At 35.6% G+C, this 19,817-nt stretch overlaps 1 protein-coding gene across 2 annotated transcripts in view; it reads right to left on the bottom strand.

Moving 5' to 3' along the window:
* NALCN (sodium leak channel, non-selective) overlaps positions 1-19,817 on the bottom strand; it is a 380,160-nt gene that overhangs the window by 34,957 nt on the left and 325,386 nt on the right. For both annotated transcript variants that reach the window (XM_045186646.3, XM_024578981.3), the window contains 4 exons: positions 17,142-17,246; positions 11,305-11,411; positions 5,319-5,439; positions 5,130-5,228 (listed from right to left, as the gene is read on the bottom strand). In XM_045186646.3, the coding sequence (XP_045042581.1) occupies positions 5,130-5,228; positions 5,319-5,439; positions 11,305-11,411; positions 17,142-17,246 (432 nt within the window). The remainder of the gene's footprint in view (positions 1-5,129; positions 5,229-5,318; positions 5,440-11,304; positions 11,412-17,141; positions 17,247-19,817) is intronic.

Genomic DNA, 19,817 nt, shown 5'->3' with positions numbered 1-19,817 from the left:
CAGAAAATGCTTCAGCAAAATTATAGCTTGTCAGTGCTGCTGCTTCTGGGTAAGTGTATTTTTTTTTTAAACATGTTTTTCAAAATCATTCTGATTATGTGCAATTGCAGAACTGTTTTTAAGTGGTAGAAAGACATAGAATTTGTATCTTTAAGAAATTAGTAGCTGTGACAACTGGCTGAATGAAATCAGATATTCTTTATTATATAATAGGTACTGCATTAAAATGCATGTAAATATATTTTATTACAACATAGTATAAAAGCAGGAGTATAAGTTAAGAAACTTGGTAAGAAAAAAACACCATTCTTCCTTTCTTCCTCCAGAGGTCAGGACACTCCTTCAGGAGTGTATCATCCTCATTATGTTTTCAGACTTTTGCTGATTGTGTATGTCTCAATACATAAAAATGTATTTGTTTTAAAATTTTAAAAATTATATAAATGGTATCCAATAATTATTTATCTGTGAAGTTTGTTTTTTATCTTCACTGAACACTGTATTTCATACAACTAGATACTAGACCTAATTGGTTTATTTTAACTGCTCATAGAGTACTCCAATGTACAAATATATCAGATGCTACTCATTTTAGGTTTTTGGACTATAAACAATGTTGCAGTAGATGAACATTTACTGTGTCACCATAAATACCTATGAGCTTTTCTCTATGGTACATCTCTAGGAGAGGAATTGCTGGGGGTCTAAGAATTTATGCATTTTTTCACTTACCATATATTACCAAGTTGCTGTCCAAAGAGGAATAAGCAAGAAAATTTGCCACTAGCAATCTCCAAGTGTTCCCATTTCCTCATGTTCTTATTAATACTGGAAATTACCAGAGATTTTAATTTGCCCTTCTAATATGAGTGAAATATATCTAATTTAGTTTTAATATTAATGAGATGAAGCATTTTTTGTAAGTGGTGATTCCTGTATCTTCCTTTGTGAATTGCCTGTTCGCATTCTTTGCTCATTTTTGTATTTGAATATTTGCTTTTTGATGTTTTGTATAAATTCTTAATATATTATGGAAACTTTTTAAGTTGAATTTACTGGGTGGCACCAGTTAATAAGATTATACAGGTTTCAGGTGCACAATTCCACAACACATCATCTGTACACTGCATTGTATGTTCACTACCCCAAGTCAAGTCTCCTTCCATCGCCATTCTGGATACTATTCTTTTATCAGTTATCTGGGTTGTCAATATTTTCTTAGTCTTAGCCTAGTGTTTTTTTTTAAGTTTTGCTTTTATCATTCAGATAAAATGTGTTATTTATCATTTAGCAAATTCTCATTTTAATGTAATCTAAGTTATAAATTTTTTCCTTTATGGATGTCATTTTGTGATTAATGTCAAGAAATCTACAAGTACTCTAGGGTTAAAAATCATTTTATATGGTTTAAAAATGGTTTATAATTTTCCTACATTTTACATTGTTAGGCCATGCGTTCATCTGGAATTCATTTTTGAGTAGCTTGTGAGGTAGAGGTAAGTTAATTTTTTTAAACCTAGACAATTAACCCAAGATCAGTTATTGATGGTCTCATCTCCACTGATTTTTGTGATAATTCTGTTTTTATATACATGGGTAACTCCTGGGCTTTCTTTTCTGATCTGTAACTCTTTCTATTCCTGTAGCAATACTGACACAGTTTTACTTACTAGAACTTGTTTTCTTTCCTTTTCTACATTTTTGTTGACCCTCCACCTTGCAAAAGGTTTGTCAATTTAATTTTTTAAAAGAATGTGCTTTTGTCATTCTTGAGCTTTTCTTTTGTTAGTTTTCTATATATTTATTACTCCCTTCCACCAACTTTAATTTTACTGTTATTTTTATTGTAGTTTTTTGATTTTGATATTTGGCACATTAATAATTAACCTTTAATTATTCTCTAACACAGGGGTATCAAATTCACTTTCACTGGGGGCCACATCAGCCTCACGGTTGCCTTCAAAGGGCCGAATGTAATTTTAGGACTGTATAATGTAACTACTTAACTAGGGGCAAGGAGCTCGGTGCTGTCACCAGGTAGAAACAACATGCCTGGCCAGATAAAACAAGGTGGAGGGCCGGGTTCGGCCCACAGTCCTTGTGTTTGCCACCTTCACTCTAACATATATGTGTTAAGCTTCAAATTTCCCTCTACCGGTTTATCTATATCTTGTGAGTTTTCATATATGATTTTTTAATAAATGATTTATTTACATATTTTGTGATTTTTCTATTCTGATTTCTTCTGTAACTCATAAATTATTTAGAATGTTGTCTTAATATTTCCAATTTCTGAGGTAACTTTCTGCTATCTTTTTTACTATGGTATAGAACTTGTTCTATACATTATCAATTTTTTGACAATTATTATTTTATGATTTTGTAGAGGATAAATTTCATACTTGAAAATTGGAGGGGTCAGTGTTCTTTATGTGTCCAGTAGATGAAATACTTTTTCGGTGTCAAATTTCATATATTATTTCTTTTTTCTGCCTGATCTGTGAGTCTATTAGAGAAATATGTTAATATATTTCACCATAACTGGATTTTTTTCCAGCTTTCTAAAATAATTTAAGTAATTTTTGTTTCATATATTTTAAGGTTCAGGAGTTCTATACTTTTCTCAGAATTCATTTCTTTTGCAATTATTTAATTAAACTATTTATTCCTAATGATATTTGTTTTAAATTAATGTTTCTGATATCAATATTGCTAAACCACTTCTCTCATTAACTATAAATATTTGTTCTCTGGATGCTATGATAGGAATAACATTCATATTATTCCCTTCTTATACAAAACAAGTTGTTTTGGAGCTGAACTCTGAAATAATCCAAAAGAGTAACAAGCATGGTGATATCATTGATCATTAATATATGAAACCTCCAAATGTTTACTATTGTTAATTTAAGTGTATTAATCAAACATTGTCTTATACTAGGAAAAAAATATATATATTACTGTATGTGTGTGTGTGTGTGTGTATATATATATATATATATATATATTACTGGTATAGACTTTGACCTTTTTGAACAGGATTCCATTTTCTAGGGAAGATATAATATTACATGATTTTGAATTGTGAAAACTTTGCTCCCAAAGCTTACCTTATTTCCCTCTATCTCTCTATTGCTTATATCTCCCTATTGCCTATACATTTGAAAATCTATCTATATACTTTCAGGTTTGACCATTAGAATGTGAGCTCCATGAGGACAAAAATCTTTGTGTATTCAGCTTGTTATGCTCTCAGGGTCAAGAGCAGTGTCTGGCACCTAGTAAGTGTTCAAAGAAATCTATTGAATGATTGGATAATAAATGAATAAATGTTACATAGCAGCTCAAGTGCTACCATAAAAAAATACAGGAAAATGAAAACCTTTTCTATAAAGTCCACATAAATTAGAAATTTATATGTTCTATTGGCTAATCAAGTTTGTAATGTCTGGTAATATGATTTCTTCTCCTTTTCCTCTTTTTCTAAGCACACATTTGAGCTTCCACACATGCTCTCTTTTCTCAGGCAAAAAGGCTCCTTTCCTACTTCAGAACAGAAATGCAACCAGTGTTGGAAGTAGACCTCCTGTTATTCCACTTGCTTCAGACACTCTGAGGTCAAGAACTACATTGTCTCCAGTTATTCAACTTTTCATGTTGTTTCATTTATGCTGTTGAATTGTAAGCTTCCATAGGACCTAATTCTTCTCATATCAGGTGTGTGCTCAAAGGGCCTTGTATGGTGTTAATTGACTGATTAGCTTCTGCTCTTATTCCAGAATTCCCAGTGTCTGCTCCATTTCAAGGTTCAAAGGCATCTAAAAGACCCATCTTCTTCTTTCTGCTTGGTATTAAATTGAATGCTCTGTAGGGCTTAAAGAAACTAATTTATGAATGTATTAAATAGGGGGGGCTGGGCGATACGATCTCTATCCTCTCTTACTCTAAAATCCCATGTTTCTGTGGGTTATAGCAGTGTTGGGACCCAAAAGGGGGATTTTTAAGTCTCACTCTTTGAAGGTGGAACAAAATGACATCCTCATTTGGCACACATCAAAGGCACCAGTCGACTGAGTAACTGGCATCACATACGTGGGGCCTGCAGAAATGTGAATGATACAGTCTCACACATAGCTACACAAACCAAAGAGCTCTGATGTGATGTGAATCAGTCCTAGCTATGAATAACATGGCGCAGCACGGAGCCGTACAGCCACATCTAGCTTTAATTCAGTGCAGGATGACAGTCGACATTTTCATACTCTTGAAAGAATCACAGATTCTTGCAGTTATAGTCAACATTTCTGAATTCTGGCCCCATTTCCTACTCCTTATTTTACATCTGTAAGTTGTCTTTTCTTCAACAGTGCATTTCAAAACTGTGAGACTTGAGAGTAGCATATCAAAACCTTAGTGAATAAGAAGTGCTCAGAAACTGTATGGATTTCAATTATTATGATTTCAGAAAACCGACCTTACACAACAGAGGGCATGTCAGCCATGTCCAGGAGAATGGCATAGACTGTGCCTCTCAAACTCACGTGTGTTTGGAAGGAAACTCCACTTGTTCTTTTTCCCATTTGTGAGCTCTCGTACTGATCATTTGAGCTGTTATTAATTCAGCTGCTTTCTGAGCTTATATAGCATGCAAAGGTTTAACATGAAATTAGAAAATCTCCTTTTTCCTATGAATTAGGATTTTATAATTTCTACCACACCCTCCTCCCCACCCCATCAAAATGCTGAGTTAACCTACAGAGTTACAAAGAAGCATTCAATTTTCATTTTTCATTAGAGTAACATTACCTGCAATCAGTACATTAGCTTCAGCAATTGTATTTTAATAACGTGTTGCACAGCCCTTCAATTTGAACAATAGGAGATGTGCCTTTCAGTTGTCATGAATGAATGACAGTGTCACAAAATGAGGAAATTTAGCAAGAGAATTGTGCTCTTAAATAATGAGCCTGAAAGGCAGCAATGAGGTAGCTTGTGAAATAGTTACAGAGATTATTTACACTAGTCACATTACAATTTAATGGGACATCATGCTGTGTGTGCAAAAGAGAGCTTAAAGTGAGTGGCTGGAAAAGAATAAACTCTGTGGTACTCAACCCAAGTATTCTTACCTTGTTTTCATTGAAATTAGCAATAACTACTCCAACAAAAAGGGTCAGTCCAATCATGCAACCCAGGAATACAAAAACATGAATGTAGATTCCATGCATCTGTATAAATGAAAAATATGTTATTCATCAAAGCAAGTGAAAGCAGCTGTTGAAAGGATTGTGTTCAAAGGATTCCATATGCTTGCTTACCGGCCCCACGCGATGAATAATAACATCCCTAACTTCTACCCAGCCTTTCAAGGAGAGAACTTCAAACAATGCCAGCATAGCATTTCCCACGTTGTCGAAATTAAAGTTCCGAGGATTTGCCCTGAAAGTCAGAAACAGGAATGTTCTGTGAAATTCTGATAAGAAGCACCCTAAGGCAAATATCTGTAACTCTTTCCAATCTTGGATGCAGGATTATATTTACCACTTGGGAGGTGGGTTATATGGGATTCATTTGCTAAATCATAATGCTGTGTTACTGTGTTGTAAATTGTTAATTATGTAGTTAATTATTAAGTAATGATGGGGTACTCTCCATCGAAAAAAACAAAATGTTACCTGCCTGAAGTTCCAGCTCCAGGGGATCTGCAAACATTTCTGACTTGCCCTGATTATCCTGAGGACTGGAAATACACTTTCTAGTTAGAGATTGTGTAGGAGCTTTAGAGTTTGGATATGAATTTTGAAATTGTTTTTTAATTGGAAATCTTTTTAAAGGCACAAATTACAATTTCCCATGTTAGTACAGAAAATATGAAAAGAAGAGAGTTTGGCCACATTACTTTATTCTGTATCCTCATGTGAACATCATGCTGTAAGTGATTCATTTAGAGGTTACCGAGATGACAAGGCATGTTTGCTTATAGCCTTTGTCTCCAGATCACTGTGTCCCAGTTAGATTTTTCTTCTCATGTATGCTGAGTGTTGTCAATGGATACTTCCCCGTAGACCCCAGGGCACAGTATGCTGTCTACAACCACAGCAGATTCCTGATTTCTAAAACACTGTGGTCTCACTAAGTTTTTCAGGGGGAGAGGATGCCACATTTCTTGTTTTTCTGACACACATACACATTTTTTCTTCACAGTTATAAAAGTGATCCTTCCTACTATAATATATTGCATTTCCCTTAGTCATTTTGGGTCTTAGCTACCATTTTGGTTGCTGATAGAAGATTTAAGTGTTTTTTTTTTTCTCTTTTCCCCTTAGTAGAGGCTATTTTAAAGAATTAAAAGATTTAGAAAACCACACACTGGGAAATCGTGACTCTCACTACATTTCCTGAATTTGATGGAGAATTGAGCTCAGGATTATTGAAGAAAGTAGGCCTACTGAAGCTTATCTAAATTATATTTAGATATTTTCTCCTGATAGCTCATTTATCAAAATTTAACCTTCATAAAAGGTAACTCATGTAGGAGTAATCTGGTTTAGTATTTTTCTAGCACATTTTACGTTTTCTAAACTACAGACTAATCATAGGATGTATCTTTATAAGTTTTCTTTTTTAAGTATTAAATATATTGTAATCTAATAAGAAAAAACTGAAACTGAAACTGAAACTGACTTGCTCCTAAAAGTATAAGGCTATTTGGTCAAAATGTTTTCTACATACTGCAAAAGCCCTACTCAGAAATTCATATTTTAGAATTCTGATTTATATTTTAAGTATGATATTAGAAGTATATTCTCTTGGATGTTTCCAATAACTTTTTTTGAAAGTTTCAATTAAATTTAATATATTTTACAGCAGACAGAAACTATAAGGATTCTACAGATGCCACCGTTTTCTTGAAAAAGGATTTTTTTTTTAACCAACTGAGCCAGCTCTCAGATCTGATGTTGAACTTCTCTTCCTTATCCATTTTCTTTATGTAAAGTTTCTTTTTTTTTAAAGCTGAATTTGTAGCAACCCAAACTACGTTTAGGTATAGCTCAAATGTATACTTTTAGGCTAAACCAGGAAAAATAAAATAAAGGATCATAGACTTAAATAGTTGGAAGAAGATATCACATTTAAAAAATAAGTAAAATACTTCTTTTTTAAATGTGATATATTCTTCCAAAGAGAAGCTTTAACCATATAAAATGTTTGTTTATGCTTTATTCATGAACCTAAAATCAGAAAGTTTAAAACTTTGCCTACAACCACTAAGAACTTCAGTGACTCCCAGACATAATCCATTACTGACATTTTACCTGTAGCTCTTTGGGATTTAGAAGGCTGTTTGAATATCATCTTTTCTGGTTAACTTTAAAAAAATTAAAATCTTGTTTATTTAATTCAGAAAACTAAGGTATTGGTTCTGACCTCACAATTTGGTTAGTCTTTTAGTTCCCAGGGAAAAGTATTCCAAGCTTCACAAGATCATGACAAGGAGAACTGCTCCTTCTTTGGGAAGATGGAGGCACCAAGGAGGAAAGGAACTTAGCCTCTACCATTGGATGTGAAAATACAGGGAATGCCATTATCTGAAATGGCCCTTTATATCTTACATCTCCGTGATCTAGTCTAAAGAAATCAGAGCCCTTTTGTACTTCCAAGAATACATTGATATATATATATATACACACACATATATATGTTTTTTCTTTTTTGCCATGCATTTTTGCAATAGGAATTTGAGTTACCTCATTTTGCAACACCTTACCTCTGTCTAACCTATCTCATTCACCTGCTCATGACTTCTCCTTTTTTCAGCTGCCTAATTCCTATTCATCCTTCAAAAGTTAACTGTCTTCTGCTCTGGGTTCTGTGTCCTGGTCCTGTCATAGCTGAGCTAGGTGTCTCTCCTGTGTGTGTCACTGAACTCTTTGCCTACTGTGCCCTATCCTGGTTGATATACCAGGAAGCTACAGAAACTTTTACACCTCAGGTCCTTCCCTGGGCAGATACCATCCAAGATTCTGGAAGGGGCCCAGCAGTGAGTTCACATGTTCCTATATTTTTGTTAAACTTACAAAAGAAAGGTAAATTTATGTTATTTTTCTTAACATAAAGAGTGTACCCAAATTGTTTGAGCTCTATAGGTTCTACAAAGATTGAATCATCTGTCTAGAGTATAGCACGGTAAAGTCACCTAGAGGTAAGCTTTCAGGTGAGCTTCAAGTGAGTTTAGAGCCTTATTTATGTAGAAACAAAGCCCTTAGCATATTATAATAAATTATTTGTAATTTTATTTCATGTTCTCCACTAGACTTCAACCTCTTCAGAGTCTGGGGCCATAGTTGTCCCAAGTGACAGCATAATACCTAGTGATTAGTAGGCACTCAATAAATACACTTATTATAAAATTGAGTACTGTGTTGAATTTTCTCTCATAAATTCCATTTTCCTAAAGCTAAGACTTCTGCTTAAAACAAAACACAGAATTTTTATAATATGTAACATGTTTAATTATTTTTACCAACCTAATTTTTATCTCATCAAGTCTGAAAGATTCCAAAGAAAATGAACGTGTATATCTAAAGAGAAAAATACAGAAACCAGACTGTCTCCTGAATTAGATAGTGCATGTTTATGTCCTAATTATAATTATCAAATCATTCTTCTAGGCCAATTCCCAGATATAAGTTATTTTCATTTATTATAAGTTAGCCAATATAAAATTATTACAAAATTTTGCCTCTTAACTCTTGACAAGCTTACTAAAGAAGGACAATGTAAAAATTATCATGGTTATAGCCAGCATTTATTGGATGGAAGATTTATATTTCAATAAAATTAATCCAACTCATAATTTTCTGAACAAATGGACAAAAGCTGTTGTGATGATGTTCAAATGACACTTCTTCATTCACTTAAGGTTTTAAAGTGTTCATTGAATTTGAAACTCATAATAACTTACATAAGACATTACATTTCAATTAACTGTGATTTTCAAAATTATAGGTAGCTGGTTTTATAAAATAAGTTGAATATCATCATTTACAACTGGAAAAAAACTTCACTTTTCTCCCAACATTGCCTTCTGCTATGTCCTAGGTCCTGGTATCTTGGGGAGATTCCAAAGCTTTTTAGATCAGTCTCATTCCAAAAATTAACTCAATTTTCTATCCAACCTTGGCTATCAGAACCCTGCACAAAGCTCTTATCATCAGAAGCTCAGTCTGACCAGTGGTTTGAAAAGGGAGGAAGAGTGCTGGCTACTCTGTTCCACTCCCCTTCAGGCTCCCATCTGGTTAAGAGGCTGGAGTTATGAAAATGGAGTTAGAGTCTATATTTTATATACCTGTATTATGGCCATTGGTGCTCTTGTCACAGCAGCTGTTACTCTTTGTGGAGTGCGTTTGTGTGTTTCTAAGAAACATTCCATGTATTAATCATGTTTCTAGCTTCTATAAACTTGATACTTCATCATCTGTCCTACATACATATGCTGCACAGACCCTGCCTTGACCTCCTGCCTCCCTTATCACTCTCTTCCCAACCTTGGGAGGAGTCCTTTTTAGGGTGTGCTTTTCCAATACAAAGTAGTCAGCCAACAGTCCATACCCTCAACCACCTCCCTTATTAGGTATTCATATTCCAGGCCACTATATGCCTGCCCTAATCACCCCAGGGCCAGGTGCCAAATCATGAGGGCAGCCTCTCTGTCCTAGAGCCAACTGAAATGATCAAACTAGCCAATCCTAAGCCTGATTGTCATGCCTCACCTTCCTTTCTTTCAATGGAAACCAGAATAAATGCTCTTGGGAACTGTGAGCAACAAGCTATCTTTTTAATGGTAATTGTCTTTTGAGCTGTTGGACCTTACTATACCTCAAATTTTCCATTAACACACTATATTTTAAAGCACTCTCTTGAGCGACTCTCCAAGTTTATTCACTTATGATGTTATATTTGAGTATAGTGTTTTCTTTTGCATGACCTGGGTGAGGGAGGTGGATTTTTTGGTAAGTTCTGCTGGGATTGCATAGTGGCTCTCTTTAGAGTACTTTATCTCCTATTAACCTTAGTTTTGAGGCTTTAGCCAAAATGCTAAAACAGTTGGGAAAGAAATCTCATATGATGTACTGATTTAAATAATTTATGATATAATAATGAGTTTTACCTCACAAAAATAAATGTTTTATGCTTCTTTAATTTTTTATTTTAATGTAAAAGAGACTGATTTTCTAGTTAGCACAGGGGTAAGGATAATCCCATGTGTTCTACATATACTTCTTTACCCTGGAAGAAGTCACACATCCAAAATTTATTTCTTCATAATTCTTTGGTATTTAAGAAAATAAAAATCTAATATGAATTGTATTGAATTGTTTATAAAAGTGACTTTCATTTTTAGAGAAATGTCAAAGTAGTAACAATGAGTCCTTGGGGTACAAATGGGTAAAACGTTATTTCTTTTAAAGAGTTGACATTTAGCAGAGAATATCAATTGTGACAAAAGCAGAGTAGTTGCCATGGTTCCCTCATTATTCTAACAGGTAAAATGAAATAAAAAGAAAGCAGGTAATGATTGGAAAGGACGAATGCAGTTGGTGGAGCATTCAGTTCATCAGTGAGGCACACTGAGATATTCCATTCATGGTCATTAGTAAAACGGAAGAGAAAGGAGGTAACAGATACTTCCAACTTTGATGTGAAAACTTTGAAAACTCATTTTCAAGAAAGAAAAATTTTAAAGGGAGAGTTAGATATAATCAGTTGTGTTACTGATTGTTCCTTTCTAATGTTTCAATAATGAAAATCTTTCACTGTCAATGGGTTTTAAAATTCAATAGCTTTATGAGTTAGGTAGGCTTCTCTACAACTGCTGTGAGGACATCAGACCCTCCTTTAAAGATATAAACTCAGGATGAGTTTAGTTTTAATTTAATTAAAAATTTTTTAAATTAAAATTAATTTAAAAAATTAAATTAAAATGTGATTAAAATCTCATTGAATAAAATAATTTTAATCTTACTAATTTTTAAAGCCATGTGAACCCAGGTGTAAACTTTTAAACAATTATAAAAATACTTCAGTGGTATTTCATTAGTTTCATGAAGAAATTGGGACTCAGTGTACCACTTGCTCTCATATTCACTGTATTTTTGCATCCTGTTGTAACTTAGTGCTTTGCCTGAAAATTATTTTAAATCTCTATCAGAGTTATTGTTAGTTTCATGCCATGTTATACTGATTTAAAACCTTATACTGACAAATATAGCATTGTTAGGGACTTTTTCCCTGATATCTTACCAAACACGGGGCACCCAAAATCCAGGTTTTTTCTCTCCAGGTCTTAATTTTAGATTTAGGTTCTTGGACACACTTACATTAATTCTGAATATGCCATTGCAATCTTCCTAAAATAGAAAAAGAAAGAGAGAGGTGGGGGAGGGAACCTGGTAAGAAAATGAACTCAGAAAAGGTAAAAGATAAGAAATGTATTTTACATGGAATAATAAAGGTCTTTATTTGACAACAGTGACGTGGACAACTAACCAGCAAGTAGTAACAAATATTGCAGAGAGGAGTTGTAGAAATTGATGCTGAAAACATTGGCAAGTGGGCAAAAGATTTGAATAGACATTCCTCCAAGGAAAATATATAAATGGTCAATAAGCACTTAAAAAGATGCTCGACATCATTAGTCATTAGGGAAATGAAAATCAAAACCACAATGGGAAACCACTAATACCTGCTGAGAAGGCTACAAGGAGGGATTCCCCCAAAATCTGGGAGTAACCTTCTGGTGGGTAGGACACTTGGAGTACAGGCTTCCCTCACTAGTTGAGTATTCTAGGAACCCATCTGTATCAGTGCACCAGCTGGCATTGTTGTGAAAGGTTGCATTTGGCTTCAGTGAAATTTTTTTTGAAGAATCAACACATTTGCCCATTTCCTGATGGGTGATTTACAAGCACACCTGCCCACACCGCAATGAGTGTTCAGCAGTTTTTGACCAAAAAGGGCATGATCCCCATGCCCCACCATCCCTATTCACCCAATCTTGCCCCAAGTGACTTTTGTTTGTTTCCCTGGGTGAAAAAAGTCCTCAAAGGGAATTATTTTGCCAATGTGGAAGAGGTGAAACAAAAAACAGCAGAAGCACTAAAAGGCATCAAAATGATGAGTTCAAAAACTGTTTTGAGCAGTGGAAAAAATGTGTTGATAGGTGTATTGCATCAAATGAAGAGTACTTTGAAGGTGACTGCCAAGTTTAAACATGCAAGAATGAATACACATTTTTTTCTGTTGATTATGTTCCAGTTAAAGGTGAGATCATATGGTATTTGTCCCTCACCGTCTGGCTTATTTCACTTAGCATAATGCTCTCCAGAAGAAAAAGCAAACAAAATATAACCAGAAACATTGAAGTTAAGAACAATCTAACAATAGCCAGGGGGGAGTGGGGAGGGGACAGTGAGGAGAGGGGATTACAGGAACTACTATAAAGGACACATGGACAAAATCAAGGGAGAGGATGGAGGTGGAGGAGGGAGGTGGGTTCCGCTGGGGTGGGGTGGAGGGATGGGGAGAAAAGGCATACAACTGTAATTGAATAACAATAAAAATTTAAAAAATATGCAATTTTTATAAATAAATTCTGTTTTTTGGGGTACCTCCTCATATAATCAAAAAACTAACAACAAGCTTTGATGAGGATTTGCAGAATTGAATATTCATACTAGAACTCACATACACTGCTGGTGGGAATGGAAAATGGTGTAGCCACGTTAGAAAATAGTGTGGCAGTTTCTCAAATGACCAAGCAAAGAGTTACCATAAGACCTAGAAATTCTACTCCTACCCAAGAGAAATGAAAAAAATGTACAAACAAACTTATACATGAATGTTTATATCACTATTATTATAGATAGCATTATTTATAATAGTCAAAATGTGAAAAAATCCACATGTTCATCAATAGACAAATACATAAATAAAAGGTGGTACATTCACACAACTGAATATTTTTCAGCCATAGAAAAAATGAAGTAATAAGATGTGCTACAACATGGATGAATCTTGAAAATGCTATGCTAAGTTTAGAAAGCTAGCTAAGTTTTTAAAAGACTACATATTACATGATTCCATTCATGTAAATGTCAAATACAGGGCACTGTATAGATACATAAAGTAATAAGTAGTTTTTAGGGATACAGATGTCAGGAAGATAAGGTTTTAAGGGGAGACAGTTAAAAGGCACAGTGTTTCTTTAAGAAATAATAAAAATATTCTAAAATTCACTGTAGTGATGGCTGTACAACTCTGAATATGTTAAAAACTAAACTGTACACTTTAAGTGGGTGAATTGTAGGAATTATATCTCAATAAAACTATTTAAAATGGATTAAAAAATAAAACATTAGTAAAAAGTTTTTGATTCATTTTATGTCTTTATTCTTCCTCCTGTTATTATTGCTTTTTTGATTATATGATTGTCATATTTAAACCTAAATCTCCTTTCTGGGTTCAAAGTGTTGAATATTTCAACAGAACTTCAAATTTTAACCTGTTTAAAGTCACATTCAACCTTAAAGCATGTATCATCCTGGCTTCCCTACTTCCGTCTGTGGACCAACATCTTGCCAACACCCCAATATCAAGATCTCAGAGTTGTTTGTGGCTTTTCCCTGGTCACATGGTCCATGTCTCTATTCTTATTTCAACTAGTTTAATACCAACATTACACCTGTTTAGATTACCAATAAAATTCTTTTAAATAAAAACCTTACTCAAATAATATATGTTTAACCTATAAAGCATTGATAAACTTACTTATAACTATCCAAAGACAAACATAATTGACATTTCGCTGTATATTCTTTCAGTCTTTTTCCTATGCATATATGTTTGTGCAGTTTTTATTCTTTCACAGCTCATTTTTAAAGTTAAAATATATTCCAATTATCTTCTCCTACATACTCATCTACAACATTATTCCAAATGGCTGTGCTGTGGTGTAGCATATCAAAGCCTCATGATGAAGTTTGCCTTACTGCCTCTTCCTATTTATTTTTCTGAGCCCACCAGAGACCACCTTTGATTGGGTGAGGCAGCCTGGTGTCCAGGTTAGAAGCACGGACTTTTAATCTGGCTTCCTGGACATGGATCTCAACTTCCCCGCTTATTGGGGGGTGACCTTGGACAAGTCATTGAACCTTTGTACATCTGTTTACCTCCTCAGTAGAATGTGCTTAACAACAGTAGTTCTTGGGACAATACCTGCACTTTGTGAGCACCAATTAGTGTCTGTTTCCTCTTCCTATAAACCTGAAATGACTTCTAACTTCTCATCAAAGAAATTCCAACTCCCTTAGATTGCCATTCTAGGACCCTGAGGATCTCTTCCTAAACTACATTTTTGGCCTTATTTTTCAGTTCATTTTGACATAGAAAGAAAGTGAAGTTTGACATGTACTATTGGGGGTTGGGTTAGGTTCTTTACCTAAATAAATTCATTTAAACTTCATAATATCATTGTGTGAGAAGTGCTATAAAGGAACAAATAGGTTCCCAGGGATTAAGTAATCAGAACAAGACACCATACCTACTTTCTCAATTCTACCTCCTTTGCTTGGAAGGTCCTTTCCTGCTAGAATCCTCTCTCCTTGTGAAAGCCTTCAACTAGCCTTCAACTAGCCTAGCACCCCCAGGTGGAGGCACTATTTCCCATACTTGAAAGACTGAACATACTTTCATGTCTCATGTACTCCTTTAAATTCTGACTTGACGTTACAGTTGCTTAAACATGGAATATACATTCTGACTGGACAGAAAAGGCTGCCATGCTGGGTCAGTGACTTACACATTTTCCCAGCCCTCATTTCACTAATCATGGTGCTTTGTACATAACTGATATTTGATAACTATTTGTCAAAAGGTATCATTAGGTTTTTTTTTTCCTTACAAGGCTTTAGTGGCTAACTTATGGGCTCTCATATCTCTATCTAGAGTGATCTCCAGATTTCTGCTGTCAAGTTTTAAGAAAAGGAGCAGAAGGAGGAAGTAGTCAGAGTATCAAGAAAATAATGTATTCTCCCACCTGGAAAACACGGCGCCAACAGCTCAAGCCTTGTTATCTTTAAACACTAAACAGTGCGAACCAAGTGTTGGGGTATCTAGTTTCCCCTTTTCCCTTTGTCTCTTCTTTTGGAAAGATGGACTAAAGTTCAGAGGTAGACCTGATGTTACCTTCATTCACATGGTCTTTTTGACCTTGGGCTCCTATATCAGGACTAGTTTTTTTCTAGTAAAGACACAGATCACATTTCACTATGCCAGTTTCTGCCTCATGGTGATGCTTTCTGTAATGGCTAAGTTTCCTTAGGCTTTTTTTATGAGCTTACCACTGAGGCCTCATTGCTCTGGGAAAGAGGATAAAAGCATCTCTGTGTTTGTCCATCCACTGTGTGCTCTCTGTCTCCTATCCAAGTCATCAATCTTTAGCTGGGCTGGAGATGAGTAGATAACATAAAATCACAATGTTCTTAGGCCATTATTAATATATCGAGTCATCAGGACTCCTACTAGGCTTCATCCTGAAATGTTGTTGTTATCTTTTTGGTCTCTATTGAATGTGAATCTAAAATAACCCTTCTTTCCTTATGTTAACTGTGGACTAATCAATTCCATATGACTTCCTTCATTAGCTATTTTGGTACATCATGAACTTTATATGATGTTCCTTGTTATGTCTTCTCAAGTTTATCAAATTCCTCTGGGGAGAGAAGTTAAAGGAAATAATGGTTTAGGTGTGCCTTGTCAATCAATATAAGGTCTGCCCTACTTATGTACATTTCTTCTGTCAGTTTTTGAAATACTCATTATGAATATAATTGGTACTGTATATTGACTGTACAAAGATGTTATCACAAAATAATTAGTGAGCTAATAATTTTTATAATTAGAAGCCTGAAAATGTAGAAATTTTCAGATTGATATAAAATCTATATTAGATAGTCATAGTTGCTTGAGATATGGGAATATGTATTGTAGTTGAACTCTATTAATCCTTTCAAAAACATGCATTTTAATGGATTCAGGGCATTATATCACCTGTATGAATGAGGAAATACTTTTGCTGGTTAATACATCAGCAGTATGTGGTTTACTTCATTAGTCTATTTGTAATATAGGAGAGAATCTTTAAAAAATGGAACACTGGATAGTATAGCAGAGGTTGGCAATTATTAACCAAACTCGGTCCCTTTTTCCTCCTAGAATATTCCACTAAACTACATATTGTAGTCTCTTTTCCAGTCTGGTGGGGCCATGCTCTTCCCAGTAGAATGTGGGTTGTAGTGATGTGTGCTGCTTCTAAGCTCAGCCCATGGCACCCTCAAATAGAGATGATTCTCTGTTCTTGTGGGCCAGCTAAACACAGAAGACTTTGAAACAGCAAAGGGTGGGGACATAAAATGGAAGAAACTTGAGTGCCTGAGAGGTTATTTGGAGGATTTCTGTCCAACTTACCCAAGATGCAATATATTAATTTCATTATGTTCAGCTACTGAAATATTGGGGTTGTTCCAGCAGCTAGCTTTCTCTACTGACACTGACTAAAGGAAAAAGAAGTAGCAAAAATATTCAGGCTTGGATATTTTTTAATTGTCTTAATGGGGAAGATTCTGGCCAGCTAAGAGCTAATGCAAGGCCTTGGCTTCCTAATGGAGAGAATGCTAGAGTGGAGAAGCATTATAAATGGGTGTGAAAGTCAAACTTTGCCTTTGTACTTTTCGGGGTGGGTGCTGTTTGTGGACAACAGAGGCAGAATTAAGTTTAGGAAAACCCAAAGCAAAAGTGTCTGAGGTTCAAGATCTGGAATCTTGGGTAACTCTGCAGAAGATGTCAATAGTAGATTGACACTGGAATAGGAAGGAAGAGTAGAAATCCCTGAGATGTACTTTTAATCCTATAAAGCTTTGTTAGCCAGAAGAGACATGCTGCATGCTTTAAGCAAAAGGAGTTCTGGGAAGAGAATTCTTAAGCATTTTTCCAGGCAGTTCTCAAAGTTGTCTCAGTACATGCTCATTAAAGTGTGGTAAACTACCTGAATTTTTATTCCAAAAGACAAAGGAGTATCTTACCCTTCTAATAATGTTGGGATCATTGCACTTTGCAAGTTTTCCAGCAAAAAGCTGAACTCCAAAGCTTGCAAAAACAAGCATTAATGTCAGCAAAAGAATGGAGACCTGAAAGAAATTGGTGACATATCATATCTCTTGGTAAAACATTAAACAGTAGGTTCAGTTTGAACAGCAGTATGAAGAGGACTTTTTTGATAACACTGTATGAAATTTATGATCTTTTGATGATATAATCTAATTTCACTACAAGTCATTCAATTAGCCTTATTGGAATGCTAAAAGATGAAAATTAACAAATTTTGAATTTTTAGAATAAAAACATGACTTTCCTGTGAGAAAATGGGTTAAGGCATTTTTGATATAACAGACTCTTCTGACTTTGAAGTCAACACTTTGATCTATTTTATTAAATGGAACAAAAGAAAATGTCTAAATAATTATATTTTCCCCATATTCTTCAAAATGGATTTATTTCTCTATTAGCAGGACATAAATTAAAGGGAGAGTGGCTTTGCTTTCTCAAGAGCATGAGGGCATACTGACTTCACAGAGGGTTGGAGGTCAGTCTTAAAGAAAGCAATCTGTTCATTGATTCATGCTCCCTCTGCTGGAGGACTACTTTGGTCTCCTCAGAGAAAAGTAGCAAAGAAATACTGAATGCAACCATTGATCTGTACTGGCTGACTAATCTAGAATATACTTTAAATGTACTAAAATTACACAGAAACATGATCAGGAAAAAGGCACAAATAGATTCCCTTCTAAAATCTATCAAGGATCAAAGATACATGTACATTAGCAGTCAGGTGATACTCTCTTTTCCTTCAATTCTAGCTGTGTGGAAGCCATTGTTTTATGCCTTTATTGCAAAGAAAACATGTAATTTATTTATTTATTTATTTATTTATAAAATATATTTTATTGATTATGCTATTACAGTTGTCCCATTCCCTCCCTTCACTCCACTCCATCCTGCACACCCCCTCCCTCCCACATTCCCCCCCCTATACTTCATGTCCATGGGTCATACATATAAGTTGTTTGGCTTCTACCATTCCTATACTATTCTTACCCTCCCCCTGTCTATTTTCTACCTACCATTTATGACACTTATTCTCTGTACCTTCCCCCTCTCTCTCCACTCCCATTCCCCTGTTGCTAACCCTCCATGTGATCTCCATTTCTGTGGTTCTGTTCCTGTTCTAGTTGTTTGCTTTTGTTTTTGTTTTAGGTGTGGTTGTTAATAACTATGAGGTTGCTGTCATTTTTACTGTTCAGATTTTTTATCTTCTTTTCTTTAGATAAATCCCTTTAACATTTCATACAATAAGGGCTTGGTGATGATGAACTTCTTTAACTTGACCTTATCTGAGAAGCACTTTATCTGCCCTCCTATTCTAAATGAAAGCTTTGCTGGATAGAGCAATCTTGGATGTAGGTCCTTGCCTTTCATGACTTCAAATACTTCTTGCCAGTCCCTTCTTGCCTGTAAGGTGTCTTTTGAGAAATCAGCTGACAGCTGACAAGTCTTATGGTAACTCCTTTGTAGGTAACTGTGTCCTTTTCTCTGGCTGCCTCTAAGATTCTCTCCTTCTCTTTAATCTTAGGCAATGTAATTATGATGTGCCTTGGTGTGTTCCTCCTTGGGTCCAGCTTCTTTGGGACTCTCTGAGCTTCCTGGACTTCCTGGAAGTCTATTTCCTTTGCCAGATAGGGAAATTCTCTTTCATTATTTGTTCAAATAAGCGTTCAATTTTTTGTTCTTCCTCTTCTCCTTCTGGCACCCCTATAATTCAGATGTTGGAACGTTTCAAGATGTCCTGGAGGTTTCTAAGCCTCTCCTCATTTTTTTGAATTCTTGTTTCTTCATTCTTTTCTGGTTGGATGTTTCTTTCTTCCTTCTGGTCCACACCATTGATTTGAGTCCCAGTTTCCTTCCCATCCCTATTGGCTCCCTGCACATTTTCCTTTGTTTCTCTTAGCATAGCCTTCGTTTTTCATCTAATTTGTGACCAAATTCAACCAATTCTGTGAGCTTACTGATTACCAGTGTTTTGAACTGTACATCTGATAGGTTGGCTGTCTCTTCCTTGCTTAGCTGTATTTTTTCTGGACCTTTGATCTGTTGTTTCATTTGAGTCATTTTTTTTTCTTGGCGTGCCTGTATGTAAAGGGGCGGAGCCTTATGTGTTCACCAGGGTGGGGTAACACTGGTAGCTCCACTGTGATGCTGTATGTGGGGGAGGGGTCTGAGAGGGGGCAATGGCACTTGCTCCACTCTCTGCAGGTTTTTAGTCACTCCCTCCGCAACCCACAATCAAATTGGGCCCTTCTGATGCTACTTCCCAAGGGGGTGGGTTTGTGTACGTTCTAGGACCCTGTGGGTCTCTCCAACGAACTCTCATGTGAGGCTGGGAGTTTCTCCTGCTGTCACATCACCCCTCCAGGTGCTCTCAGTCAGTGGTTTGAAGCTTTATTTCCCCATATTGGAACTCTGGGTTGTATGGTCTGTCTCCTGGTCTACAAGCTGCTGCCTGCCCAGCCAGCTGCAGCTTTGCCCACCCCACTCCACAGACCGCCACCTCGCTGGGTCCACAAGCTGCCACCTTGCCTCAAGTCCTCTCCGCCCGGCTGACCATCTCCACCCCTCCTACTGGTCTGGGTAAATGTTTCTTC

Source organism: Desmodus rotundus, chromosome 13, assembly GCF_022682495.2.
Source record: "Desmodus rotundus isolate HL8 chromosome 13, HLdesRot8A.1, whole genome shotgun sequence".
Lineage (NCBI taxonomy): Eukaryota > Metazoa > Chordata > Mammalia > Chiroptera > Phyllostomidae > Desmodus > Desmodus rotundus.
This window is presented reverse-complemented; position numbering and strand designations above follow the sequence as displayed.